At 39.7% G+C, this 20,646-nt stretch overlaps 1 protein-coding gene across 1 annotated transcript in view; it reads left to right on the top strand.

Annotated features, from left to right (window-relative positions):
* The window catches only part of DAAM1 (dishevelled associated activator of morphogenesis 1), a 172,826-nt gene extending 159,296 nt beyond the window's left edge, over window positions 1–13,530 (top strand). The window contains exons 23-25 of the mRNA XM_068544676.1: window positions 6,844–6,975; window positions 9,660–9,830; window positions 10,824–13,530. Of these exons, the coding sequence (XP_068400777.1) occupies window positions 6,844–6,975; window positions 9,660–9,830; window positions 10,824–11,033 (513 nt within the window). The 3' untranslated portion in view covers window positions 11,034–13,530. The remainder of the gene's footprint in view (window positions 1–6,843; window positions 6,976–9,659; window positions 9,831–10,823) is intronic.
* The last annotated feature ends 7,116 nt before the right edge of the window (window positions 13,531–20,646 follow it).

Genomic DNA, 20,646 nt, shown 5'->3' with positions numbered 1-20,646 from the left:
TTTCATACTTTTACATGTACCTGTCCAGTTTTCCCAGCACCACTTATTGAAGAGGCTGTCTTTTCTCAACTGTATATTCTTGCCTCCTTTATCAAAGATAAGGTGACCATATGTGCGTGGGTTTCTCTCTGGGCTTTCTATCCTGTTCCATTGATCTATATTTCTGTTTTGTGCCAGTACCATACTGTCTTCATTACTGTATCTTTGTAGTATAGTCTGAAGTCGGGGTGCCTGATTCCTCCAGCTCCGTTTTTTTCCTCAAGATTGCTTTGGCTATTCAGGGTCTTTTGCGTTTCCATACAAATTGTGAAATTTTTTGTTCTAGTTCTGTGAAAAATGCCAGTGGTAGTTTGATAGGGATTGCACTGAATCTGTAGATTGCTTTGTGTAGTAGAGTCATTTTCACAATGTTGATTCTTCCAATCCAAGAACATGGTATATCTCTCCACCTATTTGTATCATCTTTAATTTCTTTCATCAGTGTCTTATACTTTTCTGCATACAGGTCTTTTGTCTCCTTAGGCAGGTTTATTCCTAGATATTTTATTCTTTTTGTTGCAATGGTAAATGGGAGTGTTTTCTTAATTTCACTTTCAGATTTTTCATCATTAGTGTATAGGAATGCTAGAGATTTCTGTGCATTAATTTTATATCCCGCTACTCTACCAAATTCATTGATTAGCTCTAGTAGTTTTCTGGTGGCATCTTTAGGATTCTCCATGTATAGGATCACGTCATCTGCAAACAGTGACAGCTTTACTTCTTCTTTTCCGATTTGGATTCCTTTTATTTCTTTTTCTTCTCTGATTGCTGTGGCTAAAACTTCCAAAACAATGTTGAATAATAGTGGTGAGAGTGGGCAACCTTGTCTTGTTTCTGATCTTAGTGGAAATGGTTTCAGTTTTTCACCATTGAGGACGATGTTGGCTGTGGGTTTGTCATATATGGCCTTTATTATGTTGAGGAAATTTCCCTCTATGCCTACTTTCTGCAGAGTTTTTATCATAAATGGGTGTTGAATTGTCGAAAGCTTTCTCTGAATCGATGATCATATGGTTTTCATTCTTCAATTTGTTAGTATGCTGTATCACATTGATTGTTTTGCATATATTGAAGAATCCTTGCATTCCTGGGATAAACCCCACTTGATCATGGTGTTTGATCCTTTTACTGTGCTGTTGGATTCTGTTTGCTAGTATTTTGTTGAGGATTTTTGTATCTATGTTCATCAGTGATATTGGCCTGTAGTTTTTTTTTTTTTTGTGGCATCTTTGTCTGGTTTTGGTATCAGGGTGTTGATGGTGGCCTCATAGAATGAGTTTGGGGGTGTTCCTCCCTCTGCTATATTTTGGAAGAGTTTGAGAAGGATAGTTGTTAGCTCATCTCTAAGTGTTTGATAGAATTCACCTGTGAAGCCATCTGGTCCTGGGCTTTTGTTTGTTGCAAGATTTTTAATCACAGTTGCAGTTTCAGTGCTTGTGATTGGTCTGTTCATATTTTCTATTTCTTCCTGGTTCAGTCTCAGAAGGCTGTGCTTTTCTAAGAATTTGCCCATTTCTTCCAGGTTGTCCATTTTATTGGCATATACTTGCTTGTAGTAATCTCTCATGATCCTTTGTATTTCTGCAGTGTCAGTTGTTACTTCTCCTTTTTCATTTCTAATTCTATTGATTAGAGTCTTCTCCTTTTTTTTCTTGATGAGTCTGGCTAATGGTTTATCAATTTTGTTTATCTTCTCAAAGAACCAGCTTTTAGTTTTATTGATCTTTGGTATCGTTTCCTTCATTTCTTTTTCATTTATTTCTGATCTGATCTTTATGATTTCTTTCCTTCTGCTAACTTTGGGGTTTTTTTGTTCTTCCTTCTCTAATTGCTTTAGGTGTAAGGGTAGGTTGTTTATTTGAGATGTTTCTTGTTTCTTAAGGTAGAATTGTATGGCTATAAACTTCCCTCTTAGAACTGCTTTTGCTGTGTCCCGTAGGTTTTGGGTCGTCGTGTTTTCATTGTCATTTGTTTCTAGGTATTTTTTGATTTCCTCTTTGATTTCTTCAGTGATCTCTTGGTTATTAAGTAGTGTATTGTTTAGCCTCCATGTGCTTGTATTTTTTACAGATTTTTTCCTGTAATCGATACCTAGTCTCATAGTGTTGTGGTCAGAATAGATACTTGATACGATTTCAATTTTCTTAAATTTACCAAGGCTTGATTTGTGACCCAAGATATGATCTATCCTGGAGAATGTTCCATGAGCACTTGAGAAGAATGTGTATTCTGTTGTTTTTGGATGGAATGTCCTATAAATATCAATTAAGTCCATCTTCTTTAATGTATCATTTAAAGCTTGTGTTTCCTTATTTATTTTCATTTTGGATGATCTGTCCATTGGTGAAAGTGGGGTGTTAAAGTCCCCTACTATGATTGTGTTACTGTCGATTTCCCCTTTTATGTCTGTTAGTATTTGCCTTAGGTATTGAGGTGCTCCTATGTTGGGTGCATAAATGTTTACAATTGTTATATCTTCTTCTTGGATTGTTCCCTTGATCATTATGTAGTGTCCTTCTTTGTCTCTTGTAATAGTCTTTATTTTAAAGTCTATTTTGTCTGATATGAGAATTACTACTCCAGCTTTCTTTTGATTTCCATTTGCATGGAGTATCTTTTTCCATCCCCTCACTTTCAGTCTGTATGTGTCCCTAGGTCTGAAGTGGGTCTCTTGTAGACAGCATATATACAGGTATTGTTTTTGTATCCATTCAGCCAGTCTGTGTCTTTTGGTTGGAGCATTTAATCCATTTACATTTAAGGTAATTATCAATACATATGTTCCTATTCCCAGTTTCTTAATTGTTTTGGGTTTGTTATTGTAGGTCTTTTCCTTCTGTTGTGTTTCCTGCCTAGAGAATTTCCTTTAGCATTTGTTGTAGAGCTGGTTTGGTGGTGCTGAATTCTCTTAGCTATTGCTTGTCTGTAAAGGTTTTAATTTCTCCTTCAAATCTGAATGAGATCCTTGCTGGGTAGAGTAATCTTGGTTGTAGGTTTTTCTCCTTCATCACTTTAAATATGTGCTGCCACTCCCTTCTGGCTTGCAGAGTTTCTGCTGAAAGATCAGCTGTTAAACTTATGGGAATTCCCTTATGTGTTATTTGTTGTTTTTCCCCTGCTGCTTTTATTATTTTTTCTTTGTATTTAATTTTTGATAGTTTGGTTAATATGTGTCTTGGCATGTTTCTCCTTGGATTTATCTTGTATGGGATTCTCTGTGCTTCCTGGGTTTGATTAACTTTTTCCTTTCCCATATTAGGGAAGTTTTCAACTATAAGCTCTTCAAATATTTTCTCAGACCCTTTCTTTTTCTCTTCTTCTTCTGGGACCCCTATAATCCGAATGTTGTTGCATTTAATGTTGTCCCAGAGGTCTCTGAGGCTGTCCTCAATTCTTTTCATTCTTTTTTCTTTATTCTGCTCTGCAGTAGTTATTTCCACTATTTTATCTTCCAGCCCACTTATCTGTTCTTCTGCCTCAGTTATTCTGCTATTCACCCCTTGTAGAGAATTTTTAATTCCATTTATTGTGTTGTTCATCATTGTTTGTTTGCTCTTTAGTTCTTCTAAGTCCTTGTTAAACGTTTCTTGTATTTACTCTATTTCCAAGATTTTGGATCATCTTTACTATCATTATTCTGAATTCTTTTTCAGGTATTGCCTATTTCCTCTTCATTTGTTAGGTCTGGTGGGTTTTTACCTTGCGCCTTCATCTGCTGCGTGTTTTTCTTCTCATTTTGCTTAGCTTACTGTGTTTGGGGTCTCCTTTTCGCAGGCTGCAGGTTCATAGTTCCCGTTGTTTTTGGTGTCTGTCCCCAGTGGCTAAGGTTGGTTCAGTGGGTTGTGTAGGCTTCCTGGTGGAGGGCACTAGTGCCTGTGTTCTGGTGGATGAGGCTGGATCTTTTCTCTCTGGTGGGCACGTCCACATCTGGTGGTGTGTTTTGGGGTGTCTGGCCTTATTATGATTTTAGGCAGCCTCTCCGCTAATGGATGGGTCTGTGTTCCTGTCTTGCTAGTTGTTTGGCATAGGTTGTCCAGCACTGTAGCTTGCTGGTCGTTGAGTGAAGCTGGGTCTTGGCATTGAGATTGAGATCTCTGGGAGATTTTTTCTGTTTGGTATTACGTGGAGCTGGGAGGTCTCTGTGGACCAGTGTTCTGAAGTTGGCTCTCCCACCTCAGAGGCACAGCTGTGACGCCTGGCTGGAGCACCAAGAGCCTTTCATCCACATGGCTCAGAATAAAAGGGAGAAAGTAGAAAGAGAGAAAGAAAAAGAAAGGAAGAAAGGAAGAAGGAAGGAAGGAAAGAGAGAAAGAGAGGAAGGAGGGAAGAAAGAAAGAAAGAGAGGAAGGAAGGAGGGAAGGAAGGAAGGAGATAAACTAAAATTTAAAAAAGTAATTAAAATAAAAAATAATTATTAAGAAATAAATTTTTTAAAGTTAAAAAAAAAAAAAGCGGATGGACAGAACCCTAGGACAAATGGTAAAAGCAAAGCTATACAGACAAAATCACACACAGAAGCATACACGTACACACTCACAAAAAGAGAAAAAGGTGGAAAAAAATATATCCTTTGCTTGCAAAGCCCACCTCTTCAATTTGGGATGATTCGTTGTCTATTCAGGTATTCCACAGATGCAGGGTACGTTAAGTTGATTGTGGAGATTTAATCCGCTGCTCCTGAGGCTGCTGGGAGAAATTTTCCTTTCTCTTCTTTGTTCGCACAGCTCCTGGGTTCAGCTTTGGATTTGGACCCGCCTCTGTGTGTAGGTCACCTGAGGGCGTCTGTTCTTTGCTCAGAAAGGACGGGGTTAAAGGAGCAGCTGATTTGGGGGCTCTGACTCACTCAGGCCGGGGGGAGGGAGGGGTACGGATGCGTGGCAAGCCTCCGGCGGCAGAGGCCCACGTGATGTTGCACCAGCCTGAGGCGTGCAGTGTGTTCTCCCGGGGAAGTTGTCCCTGGATCACGGGACCCTGGCAGTGGCGGGCTGCACAGGCTCCCGGGAGGGGAGGTGTGGAGAGTGACCTGTGCTTGCACACAGGCTTCTTGGTGGCAGCAGCAGCAGCCTTAGTGTCTCATGCCCATCTCTGGGGTCCGTGCTGATAGCCGTGGCTCGCGCCCATGTCTGGAGCTCCTTTAAGCGGCGCTCTTAATCCCCTCTCCTCGCGCACCCCAAAACAAAGAGGGAAGAAAAAGTCTCTTGCCTCTTTGGCAGCTCCAGACTTTTCCCCGGACTCCCTCCCGGCTAGCTGTGGTGCGCTAACCCCTTCAGGCTGTGTTCATGCCGCCAACCCCAGTCCTCTCCCTGGGATCCGACCGAAGCCGGAGCCTCAGCTCCCAGCCCCCGCCCACCCCAGCGGGTGAGCAGACAAGCCTCTCGGGCTGGTGAGGGCTGCTCGGCACCAATCCTCTGTGCAGGAATCTCTCCGCTTTGCCCTGCGCACCCCTGTGGCTGCGCTTTCCTCCGTGGCTCTGAAGCTTCCCCCCCGCCGGCCCCCCGTCTCTGCCCGTGAAGGGGCTTCCTAGTGTGTGGAAACCTTTCCTCCTTCACAGCTCCCTCCCAGAGGTGCAGGTCCTGTCCCTATTCTTTTGTCTGTTTTTTCTTTTTTCTTTTGCCCTACCCAGGTATGTGGGGAGTTTCTTGCCTTTTGGGAGGTCTGAGGTCTTCTGCCAGCGTTCAATAGGTGTTCTGTAGGAGCTGTTCCACATGTAGATGTATTTCTCCTGTATTTGTGGGGAGGAAGGTGATCTCTGCGTCTTACTCTTCAGCCATCTTGAAGCTCCCTGCCCTCCTTTTATGAGTGAAGAAACTAAGGCCCAGGCTACTTGCCATGGATAAGTACCAAATCAGTGGTAGAACTGAATCAGAACCCCTAGCCTGTGACCTCTACTGCCCTGCTTGTTAGAATCTCTGCCAATTCAGGTATGGAAGAAAATAGAGATCCAGATTAGGTCAGTAGGTACACAGAATAGTTGTCACTGAGACCCTGGAGTCAGGCAGACGTGAGTTCAAATTTTGGTTCTATCACTTATCAGCTACTTGACTTTGAGCAAAGAATTTAATCCCTCTGAACCTCAATTTATGTGTCTGTACAATTGGGATAATAATGCCTCACTCATAGAGGCTTTGTGGGATGAAATAAGAAAATGCATCTGGCAATGGTTGAAATTATTACTGAAATTGATTTGAATAATCTGTGTTCATCACCATGGTAATGGAGAATATGGATGATTAATGAGACACTAATACTCCTACCTGTCTGCTCACAACATCCAAATGGTATGGATGAGAAGAAAAATGGCGTTATGGTGCCAAACGCTGCAGTTGAAATTCTACTGACCTAGATATTACAGTTTAGGAAATAAGTAGACTTGGCAGAGATGGAGAGAAGGAAAAAATCAAAAGTACCAGAGATCTGAGCACAGAATATCAACAATCAAATTCTCTTGCTTTCAGTCACACACCTTTTGAATCCAATTTGCTCTCCATTATTTGTTTAACTTCTCTTAATTTTATCCAAATGCTAATCTCCTTACATTCTAAAGCCAGTATACAAAATCACACCAATAAAGTACTCAGATGACTGGTTAAATTGCATTTTGCAACTGTGTGTGGGCACATGGGCTTGGCTCTGGCAGGGTTGGTGGAAGGGCAGGGGGAACTGGACTATCATAAAATGTTTCACACTAATTTTGATGGGTTTGCCATTCTGACTTATTAAATTTGAGGCATAAGGAAAATGAGACAAAGGGGTGTCTGTGTTTGAAGCCTACATTGACATTATCCATTTCCTGTGTTTAAGGAGCTGGAATATCAGAAGTCTCAGCCCTCACGGCCTGGAGATAAGTTTGTGTCTGTTGTCAGCCAGTTCATCACGGTAGCCAGCTTCAGCTTCTCTGACGTTGAAGATCTTCTAGCAGAAGCTAAAGACCTGGTAAATTTCCCCTTGCGCACTGAATGTTGCTTGACAGAGCTGGTACTTTCAGATGTTACAAGTATACTTTCATTTCTAGGGCTGTGATCAGTTGAAACACATGCTCTCTAACTGGCCTTTAGGTTAGTAAGACCTTGAAGTATCTGAATGGTGTAAAACAAGTAAATACTTTGACAGTTTTAAATACTTCGATAGTTTTTCTCTTGATTGTTATTGGATCAAAGTAATTATCTCTGGGAAACAGAAAAGAATAGATTATGAAAACCAAGGGCAGGATGAAATGTGAGATCAAGGTATGACTGAGGCCTTGTGCTTCAGAAACTTGTAAGGTGCTCACCTGAGATAGAGACTTAGGAGGGCAGGATATTCCCTCTTTAAATCTCTAGAAGAACTTACTAAATGATAGGCACTTTAATTCAGAGCCTCATTGCAAGAGGCATATTTTTAATAAGACTTTTTTTAAAAATGAATTTTGCTATTACAAAATCTTGTTTTCCTGTAAGGGAAGAGTTTTCATTGGCAAATAACCAACAAACACCTTAAAATCCCCCTGCCCCATCTCTCTGTGTCTCTCTCTGGTTATTTCCTCTTCCAAAATTCATACACATTCATATACATGTGCACATTCTCTTATCCCCTTCTCATTGTTAACAAATGTCATTAAGCTGCTATCCACCCTACTGAGTTCCTCCACACTGCCCATCTCTCAGTTGTGACAACACTCTTTTGCTTTAACTTGAATCTTTCCTTTGAAACTTGAGTAATGAATCTCATTTTTCTGTGGTCCCCTGTTCAGTTGTAGATATGGATGATTGTATATGTAAGTGTACACACATACTCAAAGTTCAGAAGTGGACTGTGTTAAGATACACTAGCTAATCTCAACATGAAACCCCACCTCCAATGTTACTAAATAAATGGAAGACAAGATATGTTTGAATGACCGCTGGTAGAGGTCCAGCCCCTGGTACCCCTGATTGAAATCAGTGAACTGATGTCAGCAGCCTCCCCTGTGATGGCCGCCACCTCAATCCAGGCAATACAGTACCTACTTCATCACGGGCTCAAACATTTTTCTAAGAATCAACTGAATAGTTAATTTTTGATTTATACACACTCTACTTTTTTTTTTTTTTTCTTCAATTTTAGTGTGGGAACTTTAGTCTGGGACTAGTTTTGTTCAGATTTCTAACACTAAAATATACATGACTTCATCATCACTAGAATTCCTAGATAAAAAGATCATTCAGGATGGCTTTGAAGTGCCTGAACTTGAATGTTTTAGAAACTCAATTGTAGGCTATCTGTTGCTGTTTTGTTCATACCAGAACTTTTAGAAATTAGCTTATAAAACCATGGAGCAACTGAAGCGCTGCATGTGGTGTATGAAGAATGTCGTATTTTTCCCTAAAGAGCTTAGTTTCTAATAAAATATTTCCAAATAAGTAAAAGATTGAGAACGCCTCGATGAAGAGAAAAATGGTAAAAAAGCATTATTATAAATTTAAAGATATGAAATATATATGTAAAACAATTGAAAATTGTCTTATTTAAGAATAAATGTTGAAAATATTTCCTTTACAGAGATGGGATTGCCAAAATGTCAGGAAAACTTAACAATATACTAAAGACAAGTAGTGCAAGAAAGATAAAAGCAATTAGACCATGAAGTATTTATGCCGTCCTCCCCAACCTAAGAGTTTCAAACTGTGAAGAAAATGAAAGACCTGGAAATTTTGAAGTAGTTGATTAGGCATAGGGAGTAAGAATTTGTTTGACCTTGAAGTTAGAAACACCGTCCGTTGTAGCTTAGACGTAAGAGCATTAGATCCTTACAGAAGGAGATATAGTTCTAAAAAAACAACTTGACTGGCATTGAACAGTATTTGGATGGTCATAATAATGCTAAGACACTTGAAAGCATACTATCTCGAGTTGTGAAGATAACAACCAGAAGAACTAAAAACAGAAATGTTAAACTAAAAAGACTGGCTGTGCTATTTTGTTACCCTATACATTTTTTAATTTAATTTTTAAAAATTCGCCCTTAATATTTTGCATTTTATCTGTTTTTAAAAGATTTGGCTTGAAAGGGGTTCTAAAACAAAGGATTTAGAATAAAATTGTATTCTCAGTTATGAATTTTGGGTTGCCTTAATGATTCCATAATCAGTGAGTGTTTGCTAATCGAGGCCCAGGAAGTACAGTAATACCAATATTATTTATGATTAGTAAAAGCAGCTAAGAAACACTGTATCCTATTTGCTTTTGATACTAACCACATGGCACCAATAAATGATACTAAACTACTTCAAAGAAAAGTTAAAAGTACAAGTTTCCTTACCCCTGCTGAGTTTGCTCTTAGTTTTATGTCCTGAGTGCTCTGCCCTGTGATATTCTGCTTTCTTGTTTTTACCACTGTTTAGTTAATAAAGAGTCATAGGATGTAATCATAGATGTTAAGCTGAAATGAGGTGGACAAGGATAAATGGTTTCGCAAGTCGTGGAGTATTACATTTTTTCCTTTAGAAGCAATTGATAGACATGTTCAGCAGCCAAAGATAAATCCAGCGAGTTTTATTTGACTCAGTTTGACCTTTAGCCCCTTGAGAGAGAGATTGATATTTATGTGATCATGGCGTTCTCTTGGAAGACTGAACTTCTTAAAACCTTCTTTTTTCCAGTTTACTAAAGCAGTGAAACACTTTGGGGAAGAGGCTGGCAAAATACAGCCAGATGAGTTCTTTGGCATTTTTGATCAGTTTCTTCAGGCTGTGTCAGAAGCCAAACAAGAGAATGAAAACATGAGAAAGAAGAAGGAGGAAGAAGAGCGCCGAGCTCGAATGGAGGCTCAGGTAAGTGGGTGGCCAGTTCCACCCCCGGAAAGTTCTGCTGCTGCATCTCCTTGGTTTTTAGGAAGTGCTCTGCCATGCTGGCAAGAAGGAGGGCATCAAAGTCCTCTCTAGAAGGCTGCTGGGAGTTTCATTCGGTAGAAAGTTTCTCTTGGGCAATGTGGCAGTCTATATCCAAAGCCTAAAAAAATATATCCCCTTCCTTTGATCTGGAGTTCCACTTCTTAGAAATCATTCTAAAGAAATAATCATACATGCGCACAAAGAGAGCAGCAGTCTTTATGATAAGCCCTAACCTGGAACAACCTAAACGTTTACCGACTGGGCATTAGTTCTAAATGATGTAATAGCTACATAGTGGACTGTTTATGCAGTCCTTAAAAGTCATGTCTTTAAAGAATATTTAATGATGTGAGAAAGCTTAGATAACAATGGTTATCTCTTGATAAACAAAAGGGGAAAAATTATCCTTAATTATTTAAGGATATCTAAATTTTCTATAATGTGTGTATATTATTTGGCTCTTAATAATAGTAACTTTTGCATAGCAGGTTCCAGGCGTCCACAGTAGATACAGGCTTAGCCTTTGATGTCAGGAACGTGGCCTAATGAGCATTTTGCTTTAGTGTCTCTATACTATCAAAGAAACCAATATTTGGGGTCTATTTAATAGTGATAACTTTCTTATTCCATCAGAAATATGAGTAGCCTTAATTGCTCGCTTTTTAACTAGAATATCATGGGGTTTACCCAGATTCTAGACGGCAAGAGTCTAATCACAAAGCGGTGGTCATTTTTTTCATTGTTCCTTGCTTCTCTGATGAGCCCTCATGTCCCAGTCATGCTCTCTCATGACATCCAAGGGGGCTGGCAGCTGTCAACAAACGTGGCTCAGTGTGACTGACGCACCATCATGTTCCACAGAATTCATCTCCACTCAATACAAAATACAATATTATTTTGACACTTCTCTAAGAGGTCACTTTCCATTTGCAGCTCAAGGAACAACGTGAAAGGGAACGGAAAATGAGGAAAGCGAAAGAGAACAGTGAAGAAGGCGGAGAGTTTGATGACCTGGTTTCCGCTTTGCGGTCAGGAGAAGTGTTTGACAAAGACCTTTCTAAACTGAAACGGAATCGCAAGCGCATTACCAACCAGATGACGGACAGCAGCCGGGAGAGACCGGTCACAAAACTTAATTTCTAATTTCCCTTGAATACTTTTTTAGAAAGCTCATTAGCGGCCCTTTGAAGTGACTAGAACTTTTCATTACACTGCCTTGCAATCCAAACAGTGGCAATTTCTCCTTTCATCTGCGAGTGAATGCGTGAATGTGTGTGTATGTAAATGTATGTGTGTGTATATATGAAGAAATGTATATAGAAATCTGAGCGTTGTCTGGAGACCTATATGTCTGGTTAAAAAAAAAAATCTATGTTTATGTATGTGCTCAGAACCCATTTGTGTATGCATTCATATTGAGTGTGGCTCATCTTCTTCCCCTGAACACCATGACTGTTCAGAAGCACAATACTATCTCCTCAAAGAGATACAGAGACATTCCCTAGAGTAAAAAGAAAAACAAAAGAAAAAAAATAAAGCTTGAGAAATATTTTATGGTTTCCAAGCTTGATATATACTTTGAAATTATTTTCACTGGTGAAACTGGTGTAGGAAAAATATAGATTTAAAATGGTTTTTGATAGTTGACAGACAGTATGATGCTGGCGCATCGCATCAGTGGTTGATAGGACCAGCTTAGAATTTCTGACATTGGTGTGGGGATGCAGTCTGTAAATGTTTATTGAGAACATCTGGCACAATCTGAATTATGTAGAATGTCAATCAATCAGAGTTCTTTTATACGTTTAAAACTTGGACATCAATTTTTTCCCCCCTAATTTCATCGAGTTCTCTGCCAAGCACTCTTGATGATTTCTTTACATTGCTTTTGGAAAGAACACTATCTAAATGCAATCCATGCTCTTGTTAAAGAACAAAATTACCATAATGTGCTTGTTTTCCTAACAACATAGACCTATAAACTTTAAAAATAAAATTTCCCACCCAAGACCTACAAGGAGGAATTCTCTGAAGGGATAAAAATTATTTTTAAAAAAATTTTATGGGGTGCATTTTTTTTTTTTTTTGGTATTTTCTGTTTTGTAGGACAAGCTGCATCTTCTGTAAATATAGGTCTGGACTAAAGGACATTTAGTGAATGCACAAAATGTCAATACCACCAACAGAGATGCCAAGAGCTATTTATCTCTAAGTATGTTTGATGTGGTTTGCTGTTTATATGTTGTCATTTTAAATTGTGTGTCAGTAACGCTACCTGTAAAATTTCAGTCCAAAAGATAAAGCTCTCAGGGAGAAATGAATAAAAACAATGAACATTAGAAAATAAAATATAGATGCTTACCATTAACCTACCAACTCTTAATATCCTTAAATTATATGATATATAAAGAGGACTGTTACTTTTTTTTTTTTGCTTTGCTTTATTTATTAGTAGTTGGGGAGGGGAGCTAAGGTTCTCTGTTTTCTTTCCATCGATCCTGTTGTGGTTGGGTTTCCTGTGGAGAGAGTAGTTTGTCCTATTGCACTAGAACGTTACTTACTCACTAAATTGAGTTTTTCAGTCAATTAATTAACAAATATTTATTGAAACACCTACTATGTGCCAGGCATAGTAGGGCTACAGTGGTAAGCAAGACAGAGCCCCTGCCCCCAAGGAGCTTATGCTTTAATGGGGACAGTTAAGGGGCAAACAGAATACCGATGCGTGTGCTGTACAGGAATCGTGCTATTTAAAAATAATTTGTATAAACTATAATGCCTAGCGCAGATGGCAAGGTCTCTGCGCTACATGAAAGCTGTGAAATAGTGCTCTAAGAGTTGGCAAGAGCCATGGTTTTACGTTTTTTCCCCCCCTCACTGCAAACTTAGCAACTTTCTACACATTATATGGATGACTCTAGCAAATAAAACAGTCACAAATACACAGCAGACGTCGCGCTCCCCCAGCTCCTATGTACCAAGGTCTGCAAGTACACCACATTAAAGGTGCAGACGAGACTTTGCTCAAAAAAGCTTGGCGGTGAGGAGGAGTGGGATGTGCTAGTGGGTTTGTCTATTCCTTAACTAAAGTGCCTCTATATATATTCCTTTCTATTTAGAGCAGGGGAAATTTGATCTGGCTCAAGTTTGGAACTGTCTTTTGAAAATGGCTTTGTTTTACAGTTTAAGGAATGGACAAGTGGAGGGAGAGTCACATAAAGGAGCAAGTTTGTGTAGCATGTTCCTCTCGCCCTTTTTCATCATCCTCATTTTGATATGGCCATCCTGGTAGGCCTTCTTTGCCATTTCCATTTTTCGTTTCTTTCCCCGAAAGCTGTGTGCAGGTAATTCCGTGTGCCATTGTTGAAAAAAAAACCCTACTTTTTAGATTGGTGCTGGTGTAAGTAGCCACTTTTTCCTCTCTTGGATGTGTATTTTAAAAGTTTTTTGTTTGTTTGTTTTTTTAAATTAATGCCAAAAAGAAAAAGCATTATAATTTGTAAACTTAATTGTATGTCTTGTATCTTATTAGCTTAGTAGTTGGAACCACTTAGTCTTTAGGCGCGAGACTGTTGTTATAGTACCAAGAAAAAATGTTGTGTTATGAGACTGTAAATTTTTTTTAAATAGCAACATGCAATAAAGAGATGAATTCATTAGGTGTTATGTATATGCTTTCTATGAGTTATTAAAACAGCATTATCAAACTTCTTTGCACTTTCCACCATTAAATTGAAATATTGCAAGTTGTTTACTAAATCAGAAATGATACATTTTTTTAAACCTGTACATACTGGGCCTAGAGAAGTATAGTTTTCTGCTATGGCAGTGTTCAGCACGTCCACAGACTACCATATACTACCTCCTTCTGTAACATGTTTTTGTTATAACTCTGTATGCATTGAACAGTTTCATGGTGGAGCTACTGGTGAAATTATTCAACTGGGGATACAGAAAAGAATCTCTAATCTCTACAATCAAAATCTGTTTCATTTTGAAGCATTTCCTTTTAAAAAAATTAATTTATGATATAGGTCAATATGGGAAGCGTCACCATATGGAAGAAGGAATGCGTATTCTGTTCTCTGAAAATTGGGACTCTCTCTCAGCCCCACATCACTTCAGTTTCCTGGCCATCCTCTACCCAATTCGAAGTCAAGCTGAAAACAAATTATCCTAGTGGTTGCTTGAGAATCCAAGCACTTCTGATCTTGAGAGTGGACTCATAATGTTCTTACAATTGCTAACCATCTTGTTTTTTTCTATCTAGTCCCTGGATACTACATAGTATCCAAAGGCTACTTTGTTCTTTTACACTGGCATCCAGAAGGGAGAGAGCCTGCTGCATGGTCAGCAAATTTTATATTCCTCCCTACAAACATGGGGACCTACATACAGAACCATCTAGACCCTCAGCAGCCCTTGGTGTATTGATAGAAACAGGGTAAAACCTGAAACTTGCAGATCATTATGCTTATTTGTACGTCTTCACTTTTCCCCAGAAAATCATCACTGGGGAAAATGTGCTTCTGTCAGGCAGTAAAGCTGTTCAAACCCTCCAGGATTCTGCCCCTTTCCTACGCTTAACACAGGTTTGTCAGGCAAAAGGATAATCTTTAATAAACTAGTTTGGACACAATTCTTTAAAAGGTCAAGCTCTGAAAGGGGGAATTTTCTGTGACTTTTTTTTAAACAACAAACACCACCTGTTTCCTAATCATATAGAAAACCTAACTTAAGACACCGCCCCCCCACGGTTTGGAGGAGCTTCAAGATGGCGGAAGAGTAAGACGTGGAGATCACCTTCCTCCCCACAAATACATCAGAAATACATCTACATGTGGAACAACTCCTACAGAACACCTACTGAAAGCTGGCAGAATACCTGAGACACCCCAAAAGGCAAGAAACTCCCCACGTACCTGGGTAGGGCAAAAGTAAAAAGAAAAAACAGGGACGAAAGAATAGGGACGGGACCTGCACCTCTGGGAGGGAACTATGAAGGAGGAAAGGTTTCCACACACTAGGAAGCCCCTTCACGGGTGGAGACTGCAGGTGGTGGAGGGGGGAGCTTCGGAGCCATTGAGGGGAGTGCAGCAACAGGGGTGCAGAGGGCAAAGAGGAGAGATTCCCTCACAGAGGCTCGGCGCTGAGCAGCACTCACCAGCCTGAGAGGCTTGTCTGCTCACCCGCCAGGGCGGGCGGGGCTGGGAGCTGAGGCTCGGGCTTCGGTCGGATCGCAGGGAGAGGACTGGGGTTGGCGGCGTGGACACTGCCTGAAGGGGGCTAGTGCACCACAGCTAGCCAGGAGGGAGTCCGGGAAAAAGTCTGGAGCTGCCGAAGAGGCAAGAGACTTTTTCATGCCTCTTTGTTTCGGGGTGTGCAAGGAGAGGGGATTAAGAGCGCCGCCTAAACGAGCTCCAGAGACGGGCGCAAGCTGTGGCTATCAGCACGGACCCCAGAGACGGGCGCAAGACGCTAAGGCTGCTGCTGCCACCACCAAGAAGCCTGTGTGCAAGCACAGGTCACTCTCCACACCTCCCCTCCTGGGAGCCTGTGCAGCCTGCCACTGCCCGGGTCCTGTGATCCAGGGACAACTTCCCCGGGAGAACACACGGTGCACCTCAGGCTGTTGCAATGTCATGCCAGCCTCTGCCGCTGCAGGCTCGCCCCACATTTTGTACCCCTCCCTCCCCCCCGGCCTGAGTGAGCCAGAGCCCCCAAATCAGCTGCTCCTTTAACCCCGTCCTGTCTGAGGGAAGAAAAGACGCCCTCAGGCAACCTACACGCAGAGGCGAGTCCAAATCCAAAGCTGAACCCCGGGAGCTGTGCGAACAAAGAAGAGAAAGGGAAATCTCTCCCAGCAGCTTCAGGAGCAGCAGATTAAATCCCCACAATCAACTTGATGTACCCTGCATCTGTGGAATACTTGAATAGACAACAAATCATCCCTAAATTGAGGCAGTGGACTTTGGGATCAAAGATATATTTTTTTTTTTCCTTTTTCTCTTTTTGTGAGTGTGTATGTGTATGCTTCCGTGTATGATTTTGTCTGTATAGCTTTGCTTTTACCATTTGTCCTAGGGTTCTGTCAGTTTTTTTGCTTTTTGTTTTTTAGTATAGTTTTTATCGCTTGTTATCATTGGTGGATTTGTTTTTTTGTTTGGTTGCTCTATTCTTTCTTTTTTTTTTATTACTTTAAAAAAATTTTTTTATTTTTAATAATTACTTTTTATTTTAATAACTGTATTCTATTTTTTTTTCTTTCTTTTTTTCTCCCTTTTATTCTGAGCCATGTGGATGACAGGGTCTTGGTGCTCCAGCTGGGCGTCAGGCCTGTGCCTCTGAGGTGGGAGAGTCGAGTTCAGGACATTGGTCCACCAGAGACCTCCCAGCTCCACGCAACATCAGACAGCAAAAATCTCCCAGAGATCTCCATCTCAACGCCAAGACCCAGCTCCACCCAACGACCAGCAAGCTACAGTGCTGGACACCCTATGCCAAACAACTAGCAAGACAGGAACACAACCCCACCCATTAGCAGAGAGGCTGCCTAAAATCATAATAAGTTTACAGACATCCCAAAACACACCACTGGACTCGGCCCTGCCCACCAGAGAGAAAAGATCCAGCCTCATCCACCAGAACACAGGCACTAGTCCCCTCCACCAGGAAGCCTACACAACCCACTGAACCAACCTTAGCCACTGGGGGCAGACACCAAAAACAACGGGAACTATGAACCTGCAGCCTGCGAAAAGGAGAGCCCAAACACAGTAAGTTAAGCAAAATGAGAAGACAGAGAAACATGCAGCAGATGAAGGAGCAAGGTAAAAACCCACCAGACCTAACAAATGAAGAGGAAATAGGCAGTCTACCTGAAAAAGAATTCAGAATAATGATAGTAAAGATGATCCAAAATCTTGGAAATAGAATAGAGAAAATACAAGAAACGTTTAACAAGGACCTAGAAGAACTAAAGAGCAAACAAACAATGATGAACAACACAATAAATGAAGTTAAAAATTCTCTAGAAGGGATCAATAGCAGAATAACTGATGCAGAAGAACGGATAAGTGACCTGGAAGATAAAATAGTGGAAATAACTACAGCAGAGCAGAATAAAGAAAAAAGAATGAAAAGAATTGAGGACAGTCTCAGAGACCTCTGGGAAAACATTAAACACACCAACATTCAAATTATAGGGGTCCCAGAAGAAGAGAAAAAGAAAGGGACTGAGAAAATATTTGAAGAGATTATAGTTGAAAACTTCCCTAATATGGGAAAGGAAATAGTTAATCAAGCCCAGGAAGCACAGAGAGCCCCATACAGGATAAATCCAAGAACACACACGCCAAGCCACATATTAATCAAACTATCAAAAATTAAATACAAAGAAAAAATATTAAAAGCAGCAAGGGAAAAACAACAAATAACATACAAGGGAATCCCCATAAGGTTAAGAGCTGATCTTTCAGCAGAAACTCTGCAAGCCAAAAGGGAGTGGCAGGACATATTTACAGTGAAGAAAGGGAAAAACCTACAACCAAGATTACCCAGCAAGGATCTCATTCAGATTCCACAGAGAAATTAAAACCTTTACAGAGAAGCAAATGCGAAGAGAATTCAGCACCACCAAACCAGCTTTACAACAAATGCTAAAGGAACTTCTCCAGGCAGGAAACACAAGAGAAGGAAAAGACCTACAATAACAAACCCAAAACAATTAAGAAAATGGTAATAGGAATATACATATCGATAATTACCGTAAAGGTAAATGGTTTAAATGCTCCAACCAAAAGACATGGACTGGCTGAATGGATACAAAAACAAGACCCATATATATGCAGTCTACAAGAGGCCCACTTCAGACCTAGGGACACGTACAGACTGAAAGTGAGGGGATGGAAAAAGATATTCCATGCAAATGGAAGTCAAAAGAAAGCTGGAGTAGCAATTTTCATATCAAACAAAATAGACTTTAAAACAAAGACTATTACAAGAAACAAAGAAGGACACTACATAATGATCAAGGGATCAATCCAAGAAGAAGATATAACAATTGTAAATATTTATGCACCCAACATAGGAGCACCTCAATACATAAGGTAAATGTTAACTGCCATAGAAGGGGAAATCGACAGTAACACAATCATAGTAGGGGACTTCAACACCCCTCTTTCACCAGTGGAAAGATCATCCAAAATGAAAATAAATAAGGAAACACAAGCTTTAAATAATACATTAAACAAGATGGACTTAACTGATATTTATAGGACATTCCATCCCAAAACAACAGAATACACTTTCTTCTCAAGTGCTCATGGAACATTCTCCAGAATAGATCACATCTAGGGTCACAAATCAAGCCTTGGTAAATTTCAGAAAATTGAAATCGTATCAAGTATCTTTTCTGACCACAACGCTATGAGACTAGATATCAATTACAGAAAAACATCTGTAAAAATTACAAACACATGGAGGCTAAACAATACACTACTTAATAAGCAAGAGATCACTGAAGAAATCAAAAAATACGTAGGAACAGATGACAATGAAAACACGACGACCCAAAACTAAGGGATGCAGCAAAAGCAGTTCTAAGAAGGAAGTTTATAGCAATACAGTCCTACCTTAAGAAACAAGAAACATCTCAAATAAACAACCTAACCTTACACCTAAAGCAATTAGAGAAAGAAGAACCAAAAAACCCCAAAGTTAGCAGAAGGAAAGAAATCATAAAGATCAGATCAGAAATAAATGAAAGAGAAATGAAGGAAACAATAGCAAAGATCAGTAAAACTAAAAGCTGGTTCTTTGAGAAGATAAACAAAATTGATACACCATTAGCCAGACTCATCAAAAAAAAGAAGGGAGAAGACTAATCAATAGAATTAGAAATGAAAAAGGAGAAGTAACAACTGGCACTGCAGAAATACAAAGGATCATGAGAGATTACTACAAGCAACTGTATGCCAATAAAATAGACAACCTGGAACAAATGCACAAATTCTTAGAAAAGCACAACCTTCTGAGACTGAACCAGAAAGAAATAGAAAATATAAACAGACCAATCACAAGCACTGAAATTGAAACTGTGATTAAAAATCTTCCAACAAACAAAAGCCCAGGACCAGGTGGTTTCACAGGTGAATTCTACCAAACATTTAGAGAAGAGCTAACACCTATCCTTCTCTAACTCTTGCAAAATATAGCAGAGGGAGGAACACTCCCAAACTCATTCTACAAGGCCACCATCACCCTGATACCAAAACCAGACAAAGATGTCACAAAGAAAGAAAACTACAGGCCAATATCACTGATGAACATGGATACCAAAATCCTCAGCAAAATACTAGCAAACAGAATCCAACAGCACAGTAAAAGGATCATACACCATGATCAAGTGGGGTTTATCCCAGAAATGCAAGTATTCTTCAATATACACAAATCAATCAATGTGATACACCATATTAACAAATTGAAGGAGAAAAACCATATGATCATCTCAATAGATGCAGAATAAGCTTTTGATGAAATTCAACACCCATTTATGATAAAAACTCTGCAGAAAGTAGGCATAGAGGGAACTTAACATAATAAACGCCATATGTGAAAAACCCACAGCCAACATCATCCTCAATGGTGAAAAACTGAAACCATTTCCAGTAAGATCAGGAACAAGACAAGGTTGCCCACTCTCACCACTATTATTCAACATTGTTTTGGAAGTTTTAGCCACAGCAATCAGAGAAGAAAATGAAATCAAAGGAATCCAAATCGGAAAAGAAGAAGTAAAGCTGTCACTGTTTGCAGATGACATGACACTATACATAGAGAATCCTAAAGATGCCACCAGAAAACTACTAAAGCTAATCAATGAATTTGGTAAAGTAGCAGGATACAAAATTAATGCACAGAAATCTCTAGCATTCCTATACACTAATGATGAAAAATCTGAAATTGAAATTAAGGAAACACTCCCATTTACCATTGCAACAAAAAGAATAAAATATCTAGGAATAAACCTACCTAAGGAGACAAGGGACCTGTATGCAGAAAACTATAAGACACTGATGAAAGGAATTAAAGATGATACAAACAGATGGAGAGATGTACCATGTTCTTGGATTGGAAAATTCAACATTGTGAAAATGACTCTAATACACAAAGCAATCTACAGATTCAATGCAATCCCTATCAAACTACCACTGGCATTTTTCACAGAACTAGAACAAAAAATTTCACAATTTGCATGGAAACACAAAAGACCCCGAATAGCCAAAGCAATCTTGAGAAAGAAAAACGGAGCTGGAGGAATCAGGCTCCCTGACTTCAGACTATACTACAAAGTTACAGTAATCAAGACAGTATGATACTGGCACAAAAACAGAAATATAGATCAATGGAACAGGATAGAAAGCCCAGAGATAAACCCACACACGTATGGTCATCTTATCTTTGATAAAGGAGGCAAGAGTATACAATGGAGAAAAGACAGCCTCTTCAATAAGTGGTGCTGGGAAAACTGGTCAGCTACATGTAAAAGAATGCAATTTGAACACTCCCTAACACCATACACAAAAATAAACTCAAAATGGATTAAAGTCCTAAATGTAAGGCCAGACACTATAAAACTCTTAGAGGAAAACTTAGGCAGAACACTCTATGACATAAATCACAGTAAGATTCTTTTTGACCCACCTCCTAGAGAAATGGAAATAAACAAATGGGACCTAATGAAACTTAAAAGCTT

Source organism: Eschrichtius robustus, chromosome 1, assembly GCF_028021215.1.
Source record: "Eschrichtius robustus isolate mEscRob2 chromosome 1, mEscRob2.pri, whole genome shotgun sequence".
Lineage (NCBI taxonomy): Eukaryota > Metazoa > Chordata > Mammalia > Artiodactyla > Eschrichtiidae > Eschrichtius > Eschrichtius robustus.
Note: the sequence above shows the minus strand (reverse complement) of the source record. Positions and strands in the feature narration are given on the sequence as shown.